The sequence below is a fragment of the Microcaecilia unicolor genome, chromosome 12, assembly GCF_901765095.1.
Source record: "Microcaecilia unicolor chromosome 12, aMicUni1.1, whole genome shotgun sequence".
Taxonomy (NCBI): domain Eukaryota; kingdom Metazoa; phylum Chordata; class Amphibia; order Gymnophiona; family Siphonopidae; genus Microcaecilia; species Microcaecilia unicolor.
In genome coordinates this window covers 104806900-104827811 of record NC_044042.1, presented here as the reverse complement: position 1 = coordinate 104827811, position 20912 = coordinate 104806900, and the positions used below count along the sequence as shown (strand labels likewise).

The 20912-nt window shown below is 48.7% G+C and overlaps 1 protein-coding gene across 2 annotated transcripts in view; it reads left to right on the top strand.

Moving 5' to 3' along the window:
* Window positions 1-20912, top strand: part of PLEKHM1 (pleckstrin homology and RUN domain containing M1) — a 238048-nt gene that overhangs the window by 92637 nt on the left and 124499 nt on the right. For both annotated transcript variants that reach the window (XM_030220671.1, XM_030220672.1), the window contains exons 3-4: window positions 3963-4210; window positions 6597-7199. In XM_030220671.1, coding sequence (XP_030076531.1) covers window positions 3963-4210; window positions 6597-7199 — 851 coding nt within the window. The remainder of the gene's footprint in view (window positions 1-3962; window positions 4211-6596; window positions 7200-20912) is intronic.

Below are 20912 nucleotides of genomic sequence, written 5' to 3'. Positions count from 1 at the left end.
GATGCCTCGCCTGCGAGCTTGGGACTTTGTCCAACTGTTGGAGTCTATGACGGCCACTTTGGAGGTGGCACCTTGGGCGAGAGCGCATATGAGGCCTCTGCAGATTGCCCTGCTTCAACAATGGTGTCCGATGTCCCAGGAATATCAACGCAGACTAACGTTGCTCCCTGCGGCCCGGCTCAGTTTGGAGTGGTGGCTCTCCGACAGGATGCTGCGCCAAGGAATACCCCTGGCGCTTCCTTCCTGGTGCCTGATGATAACAGATGCCAGCCTCCTAGGCTGGGGAGCACATTGCCAAGGAAGCTATGCTCAGGGTCTGTGGACACCCGTGGAAGCGGGGTGGTCCATCAATCGCTTGGCACTGAGAGCGATATTCCAGGCTCTTATGGCCTTTCAAAAGACTCTGAAGGGGCTTGCTGTCCGGGTTCTGTCAGAGAACACGACAGTGGTGGCATACATAAATCATCAGGGCAGCACTCAGTGCAGGGCCCTGGCCACGGAGGCTGCTCAGATTTGCCACTGGGCCGAGTTACACCTGCAGCTCCTGTCAGCAGCTCGCATAGCAGGTCAGAGCAATGTGCAAGCCAATTTTCTCAGCAGGCATCAAATCGACCCGGCGGAATGGGAACTGGCAGAAGAAGTCTTTCTTCAAATTTGTGCCAAATGGGGGACACCTGGAATGGATCTAATGACGTCAAGTGCAAACGCCAAAGTACCTCGCTTTTTCAGCAGAAGGAGAGATCCTCGCTCGGCGGGGTTGGATGCTCTGGCTCAACCCTGGCCCTCGGGCCTCCTGTATGTGTTCCCTCCTTGGGCCTTGATAGGATGAGTCCTTCTGCGGATTCAACAGCACCGAGGTCTGGTGATTCTCATAGCTCCAGGTTGGCCAAGGCGTCCGTGGTATGTGGATCTCCGCCGGATGTTGGTGGATGCGCCAGTGCATTTGCCCCTGGTGCCGAACCTGTTGGTTCAGGGTCCGGTGACTATGGAGGATCCCTGCCGATTTGGTCTTATGGCCTGGCTATTGAGAGGGTGCAATTGAGAAACAAGGGCTACTCTAATAAGGTCATCTCCACTGTCTTGGAGGCCCGTAAGCGGTCCACCTCCGCAGCTTATGCTCGGATCTGGCGCAGATTTGAGGCGTGGGGTGTTTCAAAGGCGATCACATCCACGCGAGCTACAGTCTCAACTGTGCTGGACTTTTTGCAGGAGGGCGTACACAAAGGCCTGGCTTACAATTCCCTGCGGGTGCATGTGGCAGCATTATGCTATCGAGAGAAGGTCGCTGGCTGGTCCCTTGCTGCTCATCCAGACATTGCCAGATTTCTCAGAGGGGTGCTTAGGCTCCGTCCTCCTGTCCGGTTGCCCTGTCCGGCCTGGAACCTGGGGCTAGTGTTGAAGGCTCTTCAGTGTTCGCCCTTCGAGCCGCTTCGGCGCACTTCGGAGAAGGATGTGACACTCATGATAGTCTTTTTGGTGGCCATGACACCGGCTAGACGCGCGTCTGAGCTGCAGGCGTTATCCTGTCGGAACCCTTTTCTGCAATTCTCGGAGTCCGGAGTAACGATACGTACAGTGCCTTCCTTCCTGCCTAAGGTGGTTTCAGCGTTTCACCTGAACCAGCCCATTTTTCTTCCTTCCTTTTCTAGTGAAGAGTTCCCGGACTCCTTTGGGCAGTTACATCTTTTGGATGTCCGCAGGGCGCTGTTGCAGTATCTACAGATGTCTAATGACTTCAGGACTTCTGATCACCTTTTTGTCTTGTTGTCAGGTCCTCGGCGTGGAGGTCCAGCGTCTAAGGCCACTGTAGCCCGTTGGGTAAAGGAAGTCATTTTTTCTGTGTATCTGCTTTCAGGTCGGTCTCCGCCTGAAGCGTTTAAGGCGCATTCCACGAGAGCCGTCTCCTCGTGGGCTGAAACGGATGCACTCTCTGTTCAAGAGATCTGTAGTGCGGCTACTTGGGCTTCTCAGCTCTTCTGCCCGGCATTACAGGCAGCGAAGCGAAGCAGGACGCTGTTTTTGGAGCTCAATTTTTGGCTCGTGGTATGGCCTGTTCCCACCCTAAGTAGGGATTGCTTTTGTACATCCCATCAGTTAATGGATTCATCTGCTGCTGATGACAAGGAAGGGAAAATTAGGTTCTTACCTTGGTAATTTTCTTTCCTTTAGTCACAGCAGATGAATCCATGATCCCTCCCTGTCTGACTTTGTTTTTTTTGTTCAGATCTTTCATGCAGATATAAATCTCATTGGGAGAAGTTGGAAAACAGTTATCAGTATTTCTACATGATGTTCTACTACAGGAGGTTGAGATTGTCCCCCCTTTGATGCTCCTGTTATGGGGCGATTGTTCGCTGTGAGGAAAGTTTATGTTATTGCTAGTAATGAAGGCCCGTTTCTGGCAGGAATGAAACGGGCGCTAGCAAGGTCCTCCGATGGCCGGCATAGGCCCCGCCCATCCTGCGGACGTGCACGGCGGCCCCCCTCCAAAATCGGCAACCCCCCTCTACTACCCACCCCTCCTCTTACTGGAGTTCCAGGCGCAGCGGCAGAACTGAAGGGCAAGGTAGTTCGGAGATTCTGCTGGCTTCCGTTGTGTTCACTATGAGCTGTGTGCCCTGACTGTCTGGTCCCACCCTCATTTCCTGTTGGGCGGGACCAGAGAGTCAGGGCACAGAGCTCATAGCGAAGACAACGGAAGGCAGCAGAATCTGCGAGCTACCTTGCCCCTCAGTTCTTGCGCCGGGACCCCGGTAAGAGGAAGGGAGGGTAGCAGATGGGGGCTAGTGATTGTGGAGGGGGGGCAACCGTGCACGTAGGGGGATGGGCAGGGCCTATGTCGGGGAGGGGAGTGCCGTTGCGCGGGTGGAGGGATGGCTGAGAGACAGATGGGAGTGCTTTGTCGTTTTTGGAGAGGGGGGTGATGTGCAGGGGCATCTGTGAGAGTAAGACGGGGGGGGTTGGATTTTGGAGGGGGGGGCGACACGTAGGTACTGTATGGGAATGACGGCTGCGTTGGGGAGTGGAAAGAGCTTGTGTTCATTATGACCCGCCCTCGACGTCATAACAGTGTGACGTGAGGGCGGGGCACAGATAGTTACTAAAAGTGGTTACAGAGCTTCACACTTACGAACCCTGAAGCCAGTAAGGGGTATGGGAATTTCCTGTGCATGCTCAGGAAGACCCTTCTGAGGCTTTAGGAGAGCAGATGTTTGACAAAAGCTGGCAGCAGTCACATCACCCATTTATGTGGCAGCATTTTCCTCTGTCCAAGAAGAAATAATTATATCACCCTGAAGTGTTGCTACTAAGGGTGATTGAGACAAAAATAGTATCAGTAAGAGCATAGGAAATCCTTAGTTGCAAAGCATTGAAAGGAAAGCCAGAGGTCAGGGCCCTTGATCTCCTGTGATACCAGTGCAAGGCCACAAAAGTTTTCTGCCTGTGCTAGTTCTGATAACAAAATGGCTGCTGGAACCTCCCGTGGCAGTCTCGGCAGCCATTGTGATGGAGCAGTGGCATGGGGCAGGATTGAGTGTGGTTTGTTCGTGCTCCAAAAGACACCACTAGACCACCAGGCTTTCCTGAGGTAGACCCGGGGAGGATCTGTAGGTGGGATAGGGGGAGAGGAGTGATTGTGGGGGAGAGGGGACAGAGAGAGAGAAAGAGGGGCGCCACTCCTGGGGGGGGGGGGGAAGGTTGGGAGGGGGACTTTTTAAGTCGGGCATGGGGAAGGGAGTTTCATTTACGATTTTGGTTTCTGCCGAAACTGAGCAGCCACTTTGGTTGTAGATTTGGTTTCAGGAGAAACCGAAGGTCCTGAGTTCATGTATATGTATGATTTTGAACTCTTAAACCACACAGCAGGAGATGATCTGGAGTCTGTGGCATTGTACAGGGAAGTTGTGAGAGAGAGCTGCCGTATTCTGTTTTTATTTATTTATTTTTTTCCCATCACATAGTGGATAAAGAGGAAGCTGGCCGGCTCTCTGAAGGCACTCCAGATCCGGTACATTACCTCTGACGCTATCATCAGCAGTGAAGACAGTGATGCCAATGCCCTGTGCTGTGCCCTGGAAGCTGTGTTCCTACATGGACTGAGAGCAAAACACATCAAAACTGAGGCTGGAGGAAGAAGCCGGAAGATAGGTAGCCGGAGTGCCCTGCCCCAGCCAGTCTTCTGGATGTTACTGAAGAGCATCACTCACAGGCCAGTGCTGTGCTTTCATGCTTATCGAGGCTTTTAATAAATTAGGGGCCCTGCTGCAGATAGCTCCAGCTAAGCTTCAGTAAAAGACCCCCTTAAAGTTTGAAATCCTTTCCATGAATGTAGTCTTTAAAAATGTAAACAAACCAAGAAAGAACTGAAAAAAAAACCGAGAGTATTATATAATAGAATATTTATGATGCCTTTTTTACAAACAAAAACCCACACTCCATTTTATTCTGTAGCTTCTCCCAGGAGTCATAATCTCAAGTGCCCTGGAAAGAGCCCGGCAGGAGGCTTCATCGCTATCATCTTGTCTTGGTATTGAAGGCAGGGGTTGCATTTGGATACCTACTTCGGGGGCTTTGGTAACATCCAGCAAAGAGTAGCTTCGGTGCAAGAAGATCAGGTTCAGCATTGCTAGATGTGTTTGGTACCTTTATGGCACCTTTCAGCGTAAACCTGATCCTAGGCTGACAGGTTTTGTAGTTGAAGTTTATTAGTTTTTAATATACTGCCCATTGCTAGTCATCTGGGTACATTAAAAAAAAATAGTAACATAGTAGATGACGGCAGAAAAAGACCTGCACGTTCCATCCAGTCTGCCCAAGAAAACAACTCGTATGTGCTACTTTTTGTGTATACCCTACTTTGATTTGTACCTGTGCTCTTCAGGGCACAGACCGTATAAGTCTGCCCAGCACTATTCCCGCCTCCCAACCACCAGTCCCGCCTCCCACCACCGGCTCTGGCACAGACCGTATAAGTCTGCCCAGCACTATCCCCGCCTCCCAACCACCAGTCCCGCCTCCCACCACCGGCTCTGGTACAGACCGTATAAGTCTGCCCAGCACTATCCCCGCCTCCCAACCACCAGTCCCGCCTCCCACCACCGGCTCTGGCACAGACCGTATAAGTCTGCCCAGCACTATCCCCGCCTCCCAACCACCAGTCCCGCCTCCCACCACCGGCTCCGGCACAGACCGTATAAGTCTGCCCAGCACTATCCCCGCCTCCCAACCACCAGTCCCGCCTCCCACCACCGGCTCTGGCACAGACCGTATAAGTCTGCCCAGCACTATCCCCGCCTCCCAACCACCAGTCCCGCCTCCCACCACCGGCTCTGGTACAGACCGTATAAGTCTGCCCAGCACTATCCCCGCCTCCCAACCACCAGTCCCGCCTCCCACCACCGGCTCTGGCACAGACCGTATAAGTCTGCCCAGCACTATCCCCACCTCCCAACCACCAGTCCCGCCTCCCACCACCAGCTCTGGTACAGACCGTATAAGTCTGCCCAGCACTATCCCCGCCTCCCAACCACCAGTCCCGCCTCCCACCACCGGCTCTGGCACAGACCGTATAAGTCTGCCCAGCACTATCCCCGCCTCCCAACCACCAGTCCCGCCTCCCACCACCGGCTCTGGCACAGACCGTATAAGTCTGCCCAGTATGTAAGAAAAGAGAAAAAGAGCTAAATAATTAACACAAAGCTGGTTGGATCCGTAGTTTCCTCCTTCCCATTTGAACTTCAGAACCATAACTGAGATCTTTATTTAATTTCTTTCAAATATTTATATGCTGTAAATCCAGTCAGCCTAAGAAATAATCAAGTAAATTATAAGACAGTAGAAACACGAGCTGCCTTCTGCAGCTGTCTAGGGGTCTTCCATCCTAGTTATCTACTCCGGCCCCTGGAAGATGATACCATGGACCCTGAGATTGGCCACTCTGGGAAACCGCCTCATTTTAAGCAGGAGGAATGCAGGTAAGTGGTCTCTTACAGAATACCAGGCGGTAGAAAAGTACATGCCATGGTTTGATGGCACGTATTTATACACTTGGGCAGAGCTGGGTGGAATGCACAAATACATGCATAAATTATAGTATTTTATAATTGAATGCGTTCTGGCTAACATCTACGCATGGGCATTTACACCAGTTATAGGTCTGGTGTTTGGGATCACACGATAAATATAAGCACATGTTCTGTCCCTTGTGCTAGTAATGTATAAAGAAAAATAGGTGCCTGTTTTTTCTAATGGAATAATTACCTGCTTCCCCTCTTAACCTAGGTTGCCCTGTGTTATGTTTTCTTTTAACAATTTATGACATTCGCTTCCCTGGGGAAAAGGGTTCTGGCCAGGATTTGAACCTAGCTCCTTTGAGTGGAAGTGCACAGCATTGCTGTTGGACCACTGGGCCTGTCCCAGAGCTGCCAGGTTTTATTTCCTTAGTGCAGGTGTTGATGCAATTATCTGTCCATAGGTACTGCTGTGAAGTGACCCTCTTCACCCTGACTGAGCACCTCTCGATGCTATTATAATGAGTGTTGTATTATTTCATTGCTGTGTTGAAGTGCTTAATATCCATCTGCTTTCTTTAACAGAGATGTGATTACAGAACTGGAACGCTTAAGTTTTATTCACACGGATGTGGGTCGCTGCCGTGCCTGGCTCAGGCTGGCTCTGAATGACTGTCTGATGGAGTGTTATTTCATCTCACTGCTACGAGAGAGGTTCTGGCTCTCAGAGTATTACCAGCCGACAGCTCTGCTGCTTGATCCGGAGGAATGTGAAGTGGTCCTGAGTTACCTGCAGGGGTTATCCTCCTTGTCCTTTGAACTCTCCTACAAGTCAGCTGTGTTGAATGAGTGGACAGTGTCTCCACTGTCCTTGTCCGGCCTGTGTCCTGGCTGCGAATTCTCAGAGCTTTGTAAGGAGTCCTGGGACTCTGTTTCCCAGTCCTCGGAATCAGATGAAGTGGAACCCCAGGCCGGCATTTTGTACGATGATAGGTGCAGGAAAAAACTGAGCTGCTCCACACTGAGCCTGGACACTAGCAGTTCGTCACAGCTGTCTTCCAGTGTGGGTTCTGATGGACCCCCTCAGACCAGCAGTAACAGGAGTCCTGATAAACAGAGAGAACATTTGTCTGGCGACTCGAACACGGGAACTACAGATACCGTAGATTCTGAGAAATCCTTGCAAGAGTGAGTAGCTTTCTAGCATACTGCCCTAGGCCTGAAACATATTTTAACCAGTGTTAGTGGCACTGTTCAGCAAGTATGTTTATAGCTTTACTGTTAGGAATTTAGCAAATAAACTTGCTTATAGGCCTTGATCAAACAACTGATGCTAGCAACTTATGGGTCATATTTTCATAAGCTTAAAAATAGGCTTATAAAAAATTATTTTAAATAAGACTGCATGTCAGTTTGCATGTTTTAATTTTGAAACCTATCCTGGGGGCAGTGTTTGCAAATTAATCTCATGTATATTTATTGTGGATATCCTGAAAACCTGACTGGCCTGGGGTTTTCCCAGGACAGGTTTGAGAACCCCTGACATAGGGATTTAATTTCCCAAATATATGGAATTGAAAAAAATATGTAAACAATTCCTCTTGCCAAAAATTTCTCTGCTCTCATTATTTTATTTTAATAATAATGCTGGGGCATTTTTGCCTGAAATGGAATCCTAGCTTTCCTTTAGCAGATGTCAAAATATCGTCTCTTGAAGAAGCTAGAGAAGTAGAGGGTAAACCAACGACTTCCACACGGGAGTGTCATCATCAAAAAGTGTTCTTTATTAAGGAACTGTTGCAGTGGCAATTTTGGCGCCATAGCATATGTTCGAACACAGCTGCGTCTGTGGTTGTTCTTAACTGTGTTCACACTTAGAGCCATCTTATCAAGACACTGTTTGTAACACCTTCCAGTTTCAAGTACTGTTGTATTTGACCCCTGAGGCAGGCAGACATTTCCGCCGAAACACGGCCCCGTGTTTGGTCTCTTCCAGTGCCTTATTAAAGAACACTTTTGACGGCACTCCCCGTGTGGAAGTCGGTGGTTTATCCTCTGCTCCTTTGGTTTCTTTGTACTCTCGTAAAGGTTACTTTCCTGCTCTCTTTTGATCTTAAAATATCGTCTCTTGCCACATACCGATGAGGCTACCTGGCTATTTTATTTATTTAAGACTTTTTGTTGGAAAGGAAGCTGGACAGTCTTGCCACATCCTTCTGTGTCCTCATCCCACTTCCTCCATTCTCTTATTTCTCGAGCTGTTTTGGAAGTCCTGCTGCTTGAGGATAGCTTATATTCTTTTATTATTCATTTTTTAAGTTTAAACATTTTTATTATTTTGAAGAAAAGAGCAATATAAACAAATGAGCAAAATCAAGAAAAAGGTGACATCAAAGTGCAGGTGGATTCTCTTCTAATGCTCATAAGGAGTTTTTGCTCCCATATATGCAAGGTCATAGTTTTAGCCATTAGATGTAGTTTGCCTGCTTACTTTGGAGTGGGGTGGGGGTGGGGGGAGAAAGGGTAAGAACGTTGGCACTGAGGAGGGGGGGGAAGGGGTCATTTCAGCATTAGCACCCATAACATTTTGAGGGATGATACCCTCTCTGTACCCACCCAAATCACCCATGCTTTTAGCCACTGGAACTGTAAACTTTTATATAGCCATGTATTCTCTAGAGGACAAGCAGGCTGGCAAGCCCTCACATCATGCATCGACGGAGCCCGCATGGGAAGCTTTTGGGTTGTGACACTGCAAAAGCATGCCACATCTCACCTGCTGCTGCTGCGCAGGACTCCCTTTTAAGGAACTTGCCTCAAGGTGATGTTTTTCCAATTTAATTGCAATTTTTGTAAGTTTTATCTTGTTCTGTTTCTGTCATGTGGTACTTTTTTTCCTGGAGCAGAAGAGTAACCTAATGGTTAGTGCAGTGGGCTGAGAACTTGGGGAACTGGGTTCAACTCCCACTGCAGCTCCTTGTGACCCTGGGCAAGTCCCATCACTCTTCATTGCTCCAGGTACAAAACTTAGATTATGAGCCCTTTAGGGATAGAGAAAGGACCTGCATATATAAAATAATGTAAACAGCTTTGCTTGTATCACAGAAAGGTGTTGTATCAAATCCTTGACCCTTGGTAGTGTCTTAGATTTTTTGGTTGTATTCAGATCTTTATTTTTCTGCATCACCTGGTGTAGGCTTCGTTGAAGACCTGAATCATTTGATTTCTCAGCAGCTATTTTTCTGGAGAAGGGGTGTAAAAAAAAAAAATATATATATCCTATATAATAAAAACCAACTTCAAAGTTCTGAAGCTGACTCTGTGGCTTCAGTGAAGGGTTTGTAACCTCTGAAGCTCAGGCTTCATCTCTGTAAGCTCTGCCCTTGCGTCCAAGCGTCATGACAACTTCAAAGTTCTGAAGCTGACTCTGTTGCTTCAGTGAAGGGTTTGTAACCTCTGAAGCTCAGGCTTCATCTCTATAAGCTCTGCCCTCGCGTCCAAGCGTCATGACAACTTCAAAGTTCTGAAGCTGACTCTGTGGCTTCAGTGAAGGGTTTGTAACCTCTGAAGCTCAGGCTTCATCTCTGTAAGCTCTGCCCTCGCGTCCAAGCGTCATGACAACTTCAAAGTTCTGAAGCTGACTCTGTGGCTTCAGTGAAGGGTTTGTAACCTCTGAAGCTCAGGCTCCATCTCTGTAAGCTCCGCCCTTGCGTCCAAACGTCATGACGTCCAGCACGTCTAAACGTCATGACGTCGAGGGCGGGTCAATCGCCATAAAAGAATCGCGCTTCAAAAAAACAGAAACAAACGGAGATCTAAACTCCCGACGGAGGAGTACCGGCGAGGCAACAAAAAAAAAAAAAAAAGGAAATGTAGCTCCGCCCTCGCGTCACAACGCGATGACGTTGAGGGTAGGGCGGTACACACAGCGGCGACGACGGAGGAGATCCCGGAACCCCCCTCGGTATTTTGGAATGGAAAGCCTGCCCGATCTCTTGCAATAATGCAAGCATGGAGGAGGAGGAAGTTAGGGAAGGAAGACAGAAACGCTTAACAGAGGGAAAAGGAGGCGGGGAGGGGGTCCTCACACCAGAGAGATGGGGGTGGGGACCCTGCGAGAGGGGAGGGACTCACACTCACTCTCTCAGTAGAGGGAGTGAGGAAAAGGAGGGGGGGAGGCCAACGGAAGGGAAAGGTAGGATGGGGAGGGAAGGGAGAAGGGGGAAAACAAGACTCTGTCAAACAAACTGTATCTCTGAGAAAACTCTCTCTCTCACTCACTCTGTCCGACATACGCACTCGCACACAGTCATTCTGAAACACACACACTCACTCACAGATACACAAGCACCCCGTCTCAATCTCTATGTGACACATAATAGCACAATCACTCTCTCTCTCGCACAGTCACTCTCACACACACACGCTCTCAAACATACACACTACGAGGAAAACCTGCCTAGCGCCCGTTTCATTTCTTTCCGAAACGTGGTTTTGCAACACATAATTGTTGCCTGCAGTGCTTGTAAATTATGTTCACAGATGTTTAAGAGAGATCTTTGTTGTTGAGGGAAGCAGTGTGAATGTATTTTGGGCATTGAAGTCCGGTTCATCTGCTTTGTCATTGGAAACGTTGGTCTCCATGGGCCTTGGATCTGCATTACATACTGAGGATGCATGGGCATTGAGAGTAGACATCGAGTATTGACAGTGGCCATCAGGACCAATCATTGTTGGAGTCCTGCTTGAAGAGGAGGAAGGATTTAAAAGGATATAAAAAGAATTGAAGCGGTGCAAAGAAAAGCTACGAGAATGGTATGGGATTTGCGTTACAAGACGTATGAGGAGAGACTTGCTGAACTAAACATGTATACTCTGGAGGAAAGGAGAAACAGGGGTGATATGATACAGACGTTCAAATATTTGAAAGGTATTAATCCGCAAACGAACCTTTTCCGGAGATGGGAAGTTGGTAGAACGAGAGGACATGAAATGAGATTGAAGGGGAGCAGACTCAAGAAAAATGTCAGGAAGTATTTTTTCACGGAGAGAGTAGTGGATGCTTTAGAATGCCCTCCCGCGGGAGGTGTTGGAAATGAAAACGGTAACGGAATTCAAACATGCGTGGGATAAGCATAAAGGAATCCTGTGCCGAAGGAATGGATCCTCAGGAGCTTAGTCAAGATCGGGAGGCGGGGATAGTGCTGGGAAGACTTATACGGTCTGTTCCAGAGCCGGTGGTTGGGAGGCGGGGCTGGTGGTTGGGAGGCGAGGATAGAGCTGGGTAGACTTATATGGTCTGTGCCAGAGCCGGTGGTTGGGAGGCAGGGCTGGTGGTTGGGAGGCGAGGATAGTGCTGGGCAGACTTATACGGTCTGTGCCAGAGCCGGTGGTTGGGAGGCGTGGCTGGTGGTTTGGAGGCGAGGATAGTGCTGGGCAGACTTATACGGTCTGTGCCAGAGCCGGTGGTTGGGAGGCGGGGCTGGTGGTTGGGAGGCGAGGATAGAGCTGGGTAGACTTATACGGTCTGTGCCAGAGCCAGTGGTTGGGAGGCGGGGATGGTGGTTGGGAGGCGAGGTTAGAGCTGGGCAGACTTATACAGTCTGTGCCAGAGCCAGTGGTTGGGAGGCGGGGCTGGTGGTTGGGAGGCGGGGATAGTGCTGGGCAGACTTATACGTTCTGTGCCCTGAAGAGCACAGGTACAAATCAAAGTAGGGTATACACAAAAAGTAGCACATATGAGTTATCTTGTTGGGCAGACTGGATGGATCGTGCAGGTCTTTTTCTGCCGTCATCTACTATGTTACTATGATTTGTCCTCTGCTTCATCACTGAGGGTTTGTGATGCCAGATGCCAGTCAGAGGATGGGGTGCTGTGGTATTGCACTCCATTGGAACATGTCATCAAGAACACTGATGCACCGAGGGTGCCGCTGTCTTCAAAACGACCCCAACATGAGGACCACTTATCCTCCTCAGCATTGGATAGGGTGCAGCTATCTCCAATATACTGAAACCTGACTTCTGATATTCCCCAAGGGACTCAGGAGGACACGTCCACTCCTACTGCTTTACCTACATCTTTGTTGATGGCAGCCTTCAAAGAGCAGCTTATTAGGAGTGCTAGTTTGATGGCTTTCCTGGAGGACTCATTGGGAATAGCAAGTTTAGAAAGAAGGAATTCTTGAAACGAGTAATCTACACAAATCAAGTTGAATGGATAACAGGCCTGTTTGAATAAGAGAAATTGTTTGGGCAACCTTCATATAAATACAGCTATTCCCCATCTCTCAACCAGGTTTTGATTACAGCCAGACTATCAACCCTCTCATCTACTATCAAATCATAAATTGGGCGACTTTTTGACTTCAAGACACCACTAGAGGCTATGATTAAATAATGTGAAATCAGACGTTGCCTCTGGGAGAACAGAGGCAGATCTTTGGGCTCAGACAGGTAGGAACAATAACGGTGCTAAAAACAGAAAATTAAAATACAAATTAAAAATGGCAACTTAACTAATACAGACCGTGCAGTATCCTGTTAATTTAGCCAGCGACAGTCAGTACATTAAAAAAAAAAAAACGTCGACCACCCTACTGGCTGAATATTGACTGGTAAATTCTTTAATCATAGGGTGGTTCTGCACATTCATCTCAAGCTTCTTCCTAAGATAGTGTCAGATTTCTTTGTTAACCAGGTCTATTGTCCCGTCAGTATTTTTTTTTCTAGGCCTCGTACACACAAAGTTGAAAGTGCACCGCACACTTTAGATTGCAGGATAGCCTTGGCCTTCTTTTTGGACTGGACAAAAGCCCTTAGAAAGTCCATCCAGTAGAAGTAAGTTGGTGTCTGCTTGTTGCCATTCCTTTGTTATTGCATACGTTTTTCTGTTGGAGGCAGCCTATAGCTAGGGAATTCCATGATTTGAGGACTTTTGTTGTTGTTATGAGAAAAGCATGGACAACAGGTTAGAAGTCCTCACATGCCCACCAACTTCTCCAAGGAGTTGTATTCTTCTAAAGCTGGAAAAAATCTAGACTAATGTGGTCCGATGCAACAGTGGCAGGCATGAAATGGACTCAAAAGCTTACAGGGTTTTCTGAGCTGGAGTAGCTTCCTGTCCGGATTCCAATAATGATATCACTCATGATGTGAGGACTTGTATCCTGCTGTCCATGTAGAACATCTGTTTCAGGTAAGTAACAGTTTTCTCTGCTAATTAAGTACATAAGTACTACTACTACTACTGCTTATCATTTCTATAGCGCTACCAGACGTACGCAGCGCTTCACACTTGAACATGGAGAGACAGTCCCTGCTCAACAGAGCTTACAATCTAATTATGACAGACAGACAGGACAAGTAAGGGATAAGGGTTAGGACAGACAGAACATATCAGGGATACGGGACAGTTGAAGGTTTAGGAGTTAAAAGCAACATCGAAGAGGTGGGTTTTTAGCCTAGATTTGAAGATGGCCAGAGATGAGGCTTGGCTTACCGGCTCAGGATTCTCTGATTCTGGGGAACTGGGTTTGATTCCCACTGCAGCTCCTTGTGACTCTGGGCAAGTCACTTAACCCTCCATTGCCCCTGGTACAAAATAAGTACCTGAATATATGTAAACCGCTTTGAATGTGGAGGAGTGGCCTAGTGGTTAGGGTGGTGGACTTTGGTCCTGGAGAACTGAGTTCAAGTCCCACTGCAGCTCCTTGTGACTCTGGGCAAGTCACTTAACCTTCCATTGCCCCTGGTACAAAATAAGTACCTGAATATATGTAAACCACTTTGAATGTAGTTGCAAAAACCTCAGAAAGGCAGTATATCAAGTCCCATTTCCCTTCCCTAGTAGTAACATAGTAAATCACGGCAGATAAAGACCTGTATAGTCCATCCAGTCTGCCCAACAAGATAAACTCATATAACATGGTATGTGATACTTTATATGTGTACCCGAGTTTGATTTGTCCTTGCCTTTCTCAGGGCACAGACCGTAGAAGTCTGCCCAGCACGGTCACCACTGTTTTTGCACTAGATGTTCTGAATCTAATGTCAAAGCTCCTTAAAATTTACACTCCAGCCCGTCCCTACCAATTCAGTCACAATCAGGGCATAGACTGTGGAAGTCTGCCCAGCTCCCATTTTGTTTCCCAATTACCGGCGTTGCCACCCAATCTCCACTAAGATTCCGCGGTAATGCCACACTGGGAAAAGACCAAGGGTCCATCGAGCCCAGCATCCTGTCCACAACAGCGGCCAATCCAGGCCAAGGGCACCTGGCAAGCTTCCCAAATGTACAGACATTCTATACATGTTATTCCCGGAATTGTGGATTTTTCCCAAGTCCATTTAGTAGTGGTTTATGGACTTGTCCTTTAGGAAACCGTCTAACCCCCTTTTAAACTCTGCCAAGCTAACCACCTTCACCATGTTCTCCAGCAACAAATTCCAGAGTTTAATTACGCGTTGGGTGAAGAAACATTTTCTCTGATTTGTTTTAAATTTACTACACTGTAGTTTCATCACATGCCCCCTAGTCCTAGTATTTTTGGAAAGCGTGAACAGACGCTTCACATCCACCTGTTCCACTCCACTCATTATTTTATATACCTCTATCATGTCTCCCCTCAGCCGTCTCTTCTCCAAGCTGAAAAGCCCTGGCCTCCTTAGTCTTTCTTCGTAGGGAAGTCGTCCCATCCCCGCTATCATTTTAGTCGCCCTTCGCTGCACCTTTTCCAATTCTACTATATCTTTCTTGAGATGCGGCGACCAGAATTGAACACAATACTCAAGGTGCGGTCGCACCATGAAGCGATACAAAGGCATTATAACATCCTCACACCTGTTTTCCATACCTTTCCTAATAATACCCAACATTCTATTTGCTTTCCGAGCTGCAGCAGCACACTGAGCAGAAGGTTTCAGTGTTTTATCGACGACGACACCCAGATCCCTTTCTTGGTCCGTAACTCCTAACGTGGAACCTTGCATGACGTAGCTATAATTCGGGTTCTTTTTTCCCACATGCATCACCTTGCACTTGCTCACATTAAACGTCATCTGCCATTTAGCCGCCCAGTCTTGTAAGATCCTTCTGTAATTTTTCACAATCCTGTCGCGTTAACGACTTTGAATAACTTTGTGTCATCAGCAAATTTAATTACCTCGCTAGTTACTCCCATCTCTAAATCATTTATAAATATATTAAAAAGCAGCGGTCCTAGCACAGACCCCTGAGGAACCCCACTAACTACCCTTCTCCATTGTGAATACTGCCCATTTAACCTCACTCTCTGTTTCCTATCCTTCAACCAGTTTTTAATCCACAATAGGACTTTTCCTCCCGTCCCATGACCCTTCAATTTCCTCTGTAGCCTTTCATGAGGTACCTTGTCAAACGCGTTTTGAAAATCCAGATACACAATATCAACCGACTCCCCTTTGTCCACATGTTTGTTTACTCCTTCAAAGAATTGAAGTAAATTGGTCAGGTAAGATTTCCCCACACAAAAGCCGTGCTGACTCGGTCTCAGTAATCCATGTCCTCGGATGTGCTCTGTAATTTTGTTTTTGATAATAGCCTCTACCATTTTCCCCGGCACTGACGTCAGACTCACCGGTCTATAATTTCCCGGATCTCCCCTGGAACCTTTTTAAAAAATCGGTGTTACATTAGCCACCCTCCAATCTTCCGGTACCACACTCGATTTTAAGGATAAATTACATATCACTAACAGTAGCTCCGCAAGCTCATTTTTCAGTTCTATCAATACCCTAGGTTGAATACCATCCGGTCCAAGAGGTTTGCTGAACTGCCCCATTACGTCCTCCATGTTTACCGTGAAGTCAGTAAGTTTCTCCGACTCGTCCGCTTGAAATACCATTTCCGACACCAGTATCCCGCCCAAATCTTCCTCAGTGAAGACCGAAGCAAAGAATTCATTCAATCTCTCCGCTACGTCTTTATCTTCCTTGATCGCCCCTTTTACCCCTCGGTCATCCAGCGGCCCAACCGGCTTCCTGCTTTTAATATACCGAAAAAAATTTTTTGCTATGTTTTTTTGCCTCTAATGCTATCTTTTTTTCGTAATCCCTCTTGGCCTTCTTTATCTGCGCCTTACATTTGCTTTGACACTTCTTATGCTGTTTCTTGTTATTTTCAGATGGTTCCTTCTTCCAGTGATACCTGTTATGATGTGATTGATGATAGATCATTAGTGTCTTTATTCTACATTTTAGGGATGTCATAAAACCAAATAAAGTCCAAGGGCCTGATACTCAGCACTACCTAATCTAGTAGGAGATGCTCTGACCCAAACAAGTAGCATTCACTCTGCAGCTCCTCAGTATCTCTCCACTCTTATCTCTCCCTATATGGCAACTCCGTTTGCTGGGTAAACCTCTCTTATCTGCAGCCTTCTCCTCCACTGCGAAATCCAGACTTCCGTTCCTTTTATCTTGCTGCAACATATGTCTGGAATAGACTCCCTGAGCCGGTACGTCAAACTCCATTTCTGGCCGTCTTCAAATCTAGGCTGAAAGCCCACGGTTTTGATGCTGCTTTTAACTCCTAGCCCTTACTCACTTGTTCAGTACTCATGTTTTTTCTTTCCCACCTTACTAATTCCCTTATCTCTTGTTTGTCCTAATTAGATTGTAAGCTTTGTCGAGCAGGGACTGTCTCTTCATGTTCAAGTGTACAGCGCTACGTTCGTCTAGTAGTGCTATAGAAATATAGTAAGTAGCACTGACCAGGTTAAAGCCAGATTTTCAATGGCACGTAACTGGTTAGAGCAGCTGAAAATTTGGGCAGACTGCTGCACAACTGTGGTCCAAGGGTGGAGCTGGGAGTTATCAGGTACTATCGATATTCAGTGATGGTGCCCAGATAACTATCCAGTTGTAGGTCAGGCTACCACTGGGTTAGCGCGGGAGCCCTTGTTGCCACCTCAGTGGGTGGCGGTAAGGGTTCCCCGTCACATGGCCTTGCGGTAAGAGTTCTTTTACCACATGGCCATGTGTGCTTGGGGCTTTTTTACCCGCTGTGGTAAAAAGTGCCCTGGTGCTCGGGCAAAACGGCCCCTGCTGCCAGCGCAGGGCCCTTTTTCCAGCAGCTTGGTAGAAGGGCCCCCTCAGTTTGCAAGGTGGATCTTTGTCAGGCATTGCAAACTTCTGTAATTGTTCTTGTGACTCCACAGATAGGCAAGATTGGCCAGTGCAGCTGAGCTCCAGTAGATCTGAGAGAGTCAGATTAAGGATAAGGAAAAAAGTCACATAGTACGTGGCAAATGTATTTTATTTTCACAGTTTCACAGTTTTTCTTCCAAGAAGCTGCAGGAAATTAAAGACTTTGCAAAGGATGGGCTATTTCCAAAGCATATCAGCAGACTTAACAGGGCTTTTTGTATTTTTTCAGTCAGTCCAGCTACAGCTGTTAACCACTGACAGGCTGGCACAGCAAGGCTGAAGCTTTCACATTCATACCCGAGCAATTAAAGAATATACAGAAAAGCCCCATTGATTTGAACCATGAACATTAGGATCCTAAGATCCATTGTTTCCATTCTATCCTGACATGAAGAGGGGGATTTTAGCTACAGAAAGCTAGTAAAAATGTCTTCTTGTTGGTCTAGTTAACAGTTATTGCTTTATATTATTTGATGTTGATATTCTAATCGATTTAACCGAGCAGAAGCTCCCACCCAGTGAAATCATGCCTTCCTGTCAGGAGCCGACATTCAGTAGCAGTTAACTGGACAGTGCCACTGCAGCCCTCACTGGTTAGTGCCAGAGCAGACCAAGGGCAGAGTTAGCACAGGTGATATTCAGTGCCAGTGCCCATATAGCTAACTGGTCCTACTATACTGCCAAAAAAGAGGGCAGTCCTAACTATACCATATCAGCTGTGCGGGTCTAACCCACATCTAATTTAACCAGCAGTGGTCAGCATTTAAAGAAATGCCAAGGTTCCTCAGCTGAATATTGACCAGTTGTTTTTTTCATTAAAAAAATATATATGCATTAACCCAGGGCTTGACAAAGTTTCTTAGTATCTAGGATCCAGCTCAAAAATCTAGGATCTAGATTTGTACAACTAGAATTTTTATTCATTTATGCACACATATAAATTACAGATTCATAATCTGCTCAAGATAACGTTCAGCAAGCTGATACAGACATTTAAATACCTATGCGGCATAAATGCGCAGGAGACGTTTCAATTGAAAGGAAGCTCTGGAATGAGGGGGCATAAGATGAAGGTGAAAGAGGACAGACTCAGAAGTAACCTGAGGAAATACTTCTTCACAGAAAGGGTAGTGAATTCATGGAAAGGCCTCCCAGTAGAAGTGGTTGATGTGAAAATGGTATCTGAATTCAAGAAAGCTTGGGACAAGTACATAGGGAGAGTAGATGGCAAACTGAATAGCCCATATGGTCTTTGCCTGCATTTTTCTGTGTTTCTGTGGAAGGAGCAGATAGGAGGCAGCTGCTCTCCCCTTTGCCCACCCATCATCTGACAATGGAAAGAGGCTTTCTCCGAGGACAAGCAGGCTGCTTGTTCTCACTGATGGGTGACGTCCACGGCAGCCCCTCCAATCGGAAACTTCACTAGCAAAGTCCTTTGCTAGCCCTCGCGCGCCCGCGCGCACCGCGCATGCGCGGCCGTCTTCCCGCCCGAAACCGGCTCGATCCGGCCAGTCTTCTTTTGTCCGCACTCGGTACGGTCGTGTTTTCGCCGTGTCGAGCCCCGGAAAGTCGACCTCACGCGTCCAATTTATTTTGAGCGTGTTTTTTTCCTTCGGGAAAGTTTTCTCTTAGTCGGGAAGTGCTCCGGAAACCCCCCGCCGGGTTTCGTGTAAATCCTCCCCGTACTTCCAGCTTTTTGCCCCGGTAAGTTTTCTTTCGTCGTCGGGGTAGGCCTCTTTTTGGCCTCGGTCGAGATTTTTCTCCCTCTAAATTTTGGTGCTTCAAATTTCGCCATTTCGGCTTTTGATTTCGCCGGCGTGATTTTTTCCGCCCATGACATCGAAGCCTTCCAGCGGCTTCAAGAAGTGCACCCAGTGCGCCCGGGTTATCTCGCTCACTGATCGACACTCGTCGTGTCTTCAGTGTCTGGGGGCCGAGCACCGCCCTCAGAACTGCAGTCTGTGTTCCCTGCTTCAAAGGCGGACTCAGGTAGCGAGACTAGCCCAGTGGAACGTGTTGTTCTCGGGCTCTTCGTCGGCATCGGCACCGGGATCTTCGAGTGCATCGACGTCGTCAGCGTCCAGACCATCTTCCTCGGCCGCCCCTGCATCGAGTGCATCGAGGCATCGGGCCTCTGCATCGGCGCCGAGACATCGGATAGCTGCATCGACGTCGGTGGTACCAGGACCTCGTCTGCTGATGTCGTCGGACGGTGGTGCATCGGGTGGAGTGCAGGTGAGGGCTGTCCATTCCCCTGCTGGTGGCGGTGAGCCCTCGGGTGGGTCTCCGCCTACCCTGAGGGCTCCTGCGGTACAGCCCCCCCGAGATCGACCTTCTTCAGTCTCGGCCCCGAGGAAGCGACGGATGGATTCGACGTCCTCCTCGTCGGTGCCGGGGAGCTCCGGTGACATGCTTCGGAAGAAATCGAAGAAGCATCGACACCGGTCTCCTCCCCGTGTCGGCACCGAGAGCTCTGGGTCGCCGAGGGATTCGGCACCCAGCAGGCATCGGCACCGAGAGGACCGCTCACCCTCTGTTCAAGAGGTGTCGATGCGCTCCGCTCTGGACAGCCCGGAACAGCCTCCACGCCCGGAACAGGTACTGACGTCGACGCCTGCATCGACCTCTCAGCCTTTCTCTGCAGCCACTCTAAACGAGAGCCTCCGGGCCGTTCTCCCAGAGATTCTGGGAGAGCTGTTGCGCCCTACCCCTCCGGTACCGGCGGTGCTTGCGCCTCCGGTACCGTCGAGCGTGGCGCCGGCTGGCCCATCGCCCAGGTTGAGGTCCCCGACGTCGGTACCGCGTGCGGTGCCGACCGCGGCCACCTCCCAGGAAGACTCCCCGACCACGTCGGCGGAGGGAGCTTCGCCGATGCGGGCAAGGGAGTCTACCTCTCGACGCCCCCATCGTGGACGGGGTTCCACGGAGTCGAGCAGGGCGAGGTTGCAGACACAGGTCCGTGAACTTGTGTCTGACACCGAGGGTGAGGCCTCGTGGGAGGAAGAGGAAGATCCCAGATATTTCTCTGATGTGGAGTCTGAGGGTCTTCCGTCTGATCCCACTCCCTCTCCTGAGAGACAGCTTTCTCCTCCCGAGAGTCTGTCTTTCGCTTCCTTTGTCCGGGAGATGTCTACGGCCATCCCCTTCCCGGTGGTTGTGGAGGACGAGCCCAGGGCTGAAATGTTTGAGCTCCTGGACTATCCTTCTCCACCTAAGGAAGCGTCCACTGTTCCCTTGCACCATGTCCTGAAGAAGACATTGCTTGCGAACTGGACCAAGCCATTAACTAATCCCCACATTCCCAAGAAGATCGAGTCCCAGTACCGGATCCATGGGGACCCAGAGCTGATGCGCACTCAGTTGCCTCATGACTCTGGAGTTGTGGATTTGGCCCTAAAGAAGGCTAAGAGTTCTAGGGAACATGCTTCGGCGCCCCCGGGCAAGGACGCTAGAACCTTAGACTCCTTTGGGAGGAAGGCCTACCATTCCTCTATGCTCGTGTCCAAGATCCAGTCCTACCAGCTCTACACGAGCATACACATGCGGAACAATGTGCGGCAGTTGGCGGGCTTGGTTGATGCTCTTCCCCCTGAGCAAGCCAAGCCTTTTCAGGAGGTGGTCAGGCAGCTGAAGGCGTGCAGAAAATTCCTGGCCAGAGGAGTTTATGACACTTTTGATGTTGCGTCCAGGGCCGCTGCTCAAGGTGTGGTGATG